This window comes from Rosa rugosa, chromosome 5, assembly GCF_958449725.1.
Source record: "Rosa rugosa chromosome 5, drRosRugo1.1, whole genome shotgun sequence".
Lineage (NCBI taxonomy): Eukaryota > Viridiplantae > Streptophyta > Magnoliopsida > Rosales > Rosaceae > Rosa > Rosa rugosa.
In genome coordinates, this window is record NC_084824.1 from 50,083,557 (window position 1) to 50,087,762 (window position 4,206).

General features: G+C 38.6%; 1 protein-coding gene across 1 annotated transcript; it reads left to right on the plus strand.

The window, feature by feature from the left end:
• Window positions 1–223: 223 nt before the first annotated feature.
• Window positions 224–1,338, plus strand: LOC133711828 (probable DEAD-box ATP-dependent RNA helicase 48). Its single transcript, XM_062137913.1, has 2 exons — window positions 224–592; window positions 1,315–1,338. The coding sequence occupies exons 1-2, from the start codon at window positions 224–226 to the stop codon at window positions 1,336–1,338; spliced, it is 393 nt and encodes a 130-aa protein (XP_061993897.1).
• The last annotated feature ends 2,868 nt before the right edge of the window (window positions 1,339–4,206 follow it).

Consider the following 4,206-nt stretch of genomic DNA (forward strand, 5'->3'; position numbering starts at 1 on the left):
TCGATTGAATTGCAGAATAGTAACAACGATTGAATTGCAGAACAGTAACAAAATTTCTTAGTCAGATTGAAGCTTGAACTGAATCTTCCTCTAAAAAATGTCACTCTTCAACGCCTCTCACACACACCAATCCCTCTCCTTCTCCAAATCCCTAACCTCCCTAACCCCTCTCTTCCTCCACACAACCCTTAAACCCTTAACCCCAAAGCCCACATTCATCCGAATGGGCGGCGGGCCCAGAACCTTCCCCAGAGGCATATCCAAGTGGCAGTGGAAGCGCATGCAGGCCAAGAAAGCCAAGCAACTCCTCAAGGCCCGCCTCTGCCGCGAGCGCCAAATCTGCGAGATGCGAAAGCGGGCCGAGCTCAAAGCAGCCATGTCGGAGCTCGAGCGCCCTTGGGAGACCGTCGAGGAGCCTCCCAATTTGTTCTCTGTCAATGCTGATGAGCAAGTTAAGGTCTTGGCCGATTGGTTCCAAAAACCGGGAGGGTTTGACTTGTGGACCGAGAGGGATGGGCCGAAGCTGTTTCAGACCATAAAGGACCTGCCGTCGACGAGGTTTTTTCCCAAGGGGGTTGTGCATAGTGAGGCCGTATATGAGGAGGGAGAGAGAGAGAGAGAGAGAGAGAGAGAGAGAGAGAGAGAGAGAGAGAGAGAGAGAGAGAGAGAGAGAGAGAGAGAGAGAAAAAAGAGAAAATCCGAGGGTATTTTAAGATGTGCAAAAAGATGTGAAAAGAAATATTATTAAAAAAAATGAAAGGGTGTGTGGTTTGCAATTTAGAGTGTGCAAATTTCACCCCCCATATGCATTTAAATACAACTAAAGAATCAATCATGCTCCGCTTCCAACCAAGTAAAACTCTCATTTTCTTGAGCCAATCATATTATTCATTATCGACCATGTTACAGTGTTACTTGGTCGGAAGATGCAAAACCAACATTGTATAACACCATTCGTTTTCTTAGACAATAAGTAGTTGGCTTTAATTCAAACTAGAAATATTGTTCTACTTAGAAATAAAGACTCATGCCAAATTGCCAATAGACCAAATGATGATGGAAAATCAGACTTCTTTTTTATTGTACATTTTCTTATAAGTTAATAATATTCTCAAGTACATCGTAAACAAAAGCAGAAAGGTTTGTCATGCATTCTTTTCTCTCTTTTTTTTTTGGTCTGAAGTTTGTCATGAATTCATACCTTGGGGTTAGATATTGTGCTCATGGTTATTTAGTGTGCTCATGGTTTCCCAACCTTTTTTTTCTAATGCAGTTGGTAATATCTTATTTATTGTGCTCATGGTTTTTATGCAGACAACCGGCAAACAAAATTTATAATATATATATATATATATATATATATATATAGACACACTAGCCTTTCTCCACACACACTCTGTATGTGTATTGTGTAAGTATTTTTTTTGCTGAAAATAAAAAAGAAAACTATTTTTGCAGAGAAGAAATAATGGGAGAGAAAAACGGGTTGTGGTTTTTTTTTTTTTGAATAAGAATATATTTTGTAAATGTCATAATTGTCCTTGTGATTTAATTAATTCTTAATGTTTATTAATTTTCTAGGATTATTTATGTCAAAATTTTAGATTTTGGCTAACAAGCTCTCTTCTCTTAATAATAGTATATATATATATATATTTATATTTAAATCAATAACGTAATTTAGAATGTTATTATTAAAAGAAAATTGACAGGGATAAAAACTACAAAAAAATATGGATGCCTGTTTTCCCATCGGGACAACAACAAAACTCCTTATAACATTGCAAGGCAGTTGTAACAAGATTGGACATGAATAGATTAGGGACATGGATGACATTGTTATCCTTGTCCCCAACCGCCACTTTGTCAACCCTAACCAATGACGGAGTTTAGAATTTTAGATCGGGTGAGCGAACTAAAATATTTTTTTTTTAAATAAATTATTACTTAAGGTGTGGTATTATCTTAAAAGTAAAGTGGTTAGTATAAAATGACTTAAGTAATATCTTACCGTAAAATTGTAGGTTTTAAGTGCTCTTTTTGTTAGGTGGAAGACAGAGGACACAAAGCAATAACTATGGACACTATTGGATTTTGAAAAAGAAATGAGTTAAAATTAGGTGAATTAGTAGTTCTATGACTTCTATCCCCTCTATAATTATGGCAATCTTCCCCCACACCCCCCCCCCCCCCCCCCCCATTACTCAGTGGAAGGTGTATTGGATTGCAAATGGATTCTTCTCATTTTAAGCATAAACTAATAAAAAGTTTACACTGTGTGTGAGAATGAATAGTTTTTTTTTTCTTAGGTAGAAGATAAGTTGTTATTCCACGTATTTGTTTATTTCATCATTAAAAAAATAAGGACTAAATTCAGTTTGCCCCCTCCAACTTTGGGGCAAACATCAGTTTGGTCCCTAACTTTTTTCTTTTAATCATGATCGTCCCTATGCTTTCAATTTTCATCAACTGCGTCCAAATTCTCCAATTGTGACGTTACAAGCTGAGTTGGCCCAGACATAAGGGCTCACTTTACAGACTTTGACCCTCAATTTGGATAAAATGTCCAAACTACCCTCCTCTCCTCCTCTCCTAAATCCCACGACCCTCTCTAATCCCAAAAATCCGAGTCCCTTTGCAGCTCCGCCTAACCGCCACCATGAGTGCAACCCAACCCTCCTTTCCTCTCCTACCACACCTCACACTCTCAATCCGCTTCACCATCAAAACCAATCTCCGACTACACTCTCTCTCTCTCTCCTCACCTTCATCTCTCAGCCTCCCCAAACCACTATTTGTACTCTCCAGATGCATCCCCACCACCACCCAAATAATGAAAACCAGATTTCACTTCACCTTTGCCACCCAAACAATCAAAACCATATTTCACTTCACCTTCGCCACCCAAATCATCATAACTAGAATTCAATTCGCCTTCACCATTAAACCAGATTTCTCCTCTACCTCCAAGAAGCAACGCACCGTACACGCCGACAACTCAACTCAGCCACTGGCCATGTCCACAAAAGTCCATAACCTAGATTCCATAGCTGAGCAAACCTGCACAAAAAGAGGCCAGAACCAAAGATTGAAATTTTAGCCAAAATGAAGAAACACAGAAGAGAAAGATGAAAGCTTTAGAAATGGGTTACCTTGGAAAATTCATTTGGGGAGTTGTTGGGATTTTTTAGTCGAGTATCATCGTCGGTCTGGGTTAATTAGGGCTGCTCGAATCTAAGAGTGGCGGAGATGAAGACGAGTATGAATCTGAGACCTTCATCTTCATCCTCTTCCGTCTTTGTCTTCTTGCTTTACAACCATCGCCGCCTACACTACCACCCCGGACATCAAAATCCCGCCGGAAGCTCCTCCGCCTCGTCTCTGCTGCGTCGTGTCTCTGCCGCATCGTCTTCACCGACAACGATTCCAACCACCCAGATCGGATGGTCATTCTCAAGAATAAGAGAACAAGATTTCAGCAATTTTCAAGTGTAGGAGAGAAGAGAAGAGGGATCGTCGGTGGAGAAGAAGAGGAGCGGCGACAGAAAATGTCGATTTGATCGAAGACCCATATATTATGGGATTTATTATTTATTAATTTTATTTATTGAGATTATTGGATTTAAATGTCCATTATGCCCTTTTAAGTCTGCAATGTGGGCCCTCATGTTGGGGCCAACTCAGCTCGTGACGTCACAATTGGAGAATTTGGACGCGGTTGATGAAAATTGAAAGCATAGGGACGATCATGATTAAAAAAAAGGTCAGGGACCAAACTGATGTTTGCCCCAAAGTTGGAGGGGGCAAACTGAATTTAGTTTTTTTTTTTTTTTGTTGTAATTTGATTATATTATCTTTATTTATTTTTAAATATTAAAATTTATTAATATTTCAAAATTATTTTAATATACTTTCTTAATTTCAGCTAACGATACATCTTCTCTTAATAATAGTATTATGAACACATCAAAAACTCATAAAATACAAGCCAAAGTTATTTATTTGGTAGCTTCACCTAAAAAATTAACCTTTTTTTTTTTTTTGAATGAAGATAATAGTTTCATTAATAGGAAGCTCAGGCCAGAATGGCACGATACATAGGTACCATTACACTTACAAAAATTCCGCTCATTTTCCGGAGCCTAGCAGAACAACATAATTCTATACTAAAATAATAGCAGACAAAGTTCCCGGTGCCAATGCGCT

Bases quoted from the DNA above. Each gene is read 5' to 3' on its own strand.
- LOC133711828 (XM_062137913.1), top strand. From the start codon at position 224: ATGGGCGGCGGGCCCAGAACCTTCCCCAGAGGCATATCCAAGTGGCAG. The intron at 593-1,314 runs GTATATGAGGAG...GTTTTTATGCAG, and splicing joins GGGTTGTGCATAGTGAGGCC to ACAACCGGCAAACAAAATTT.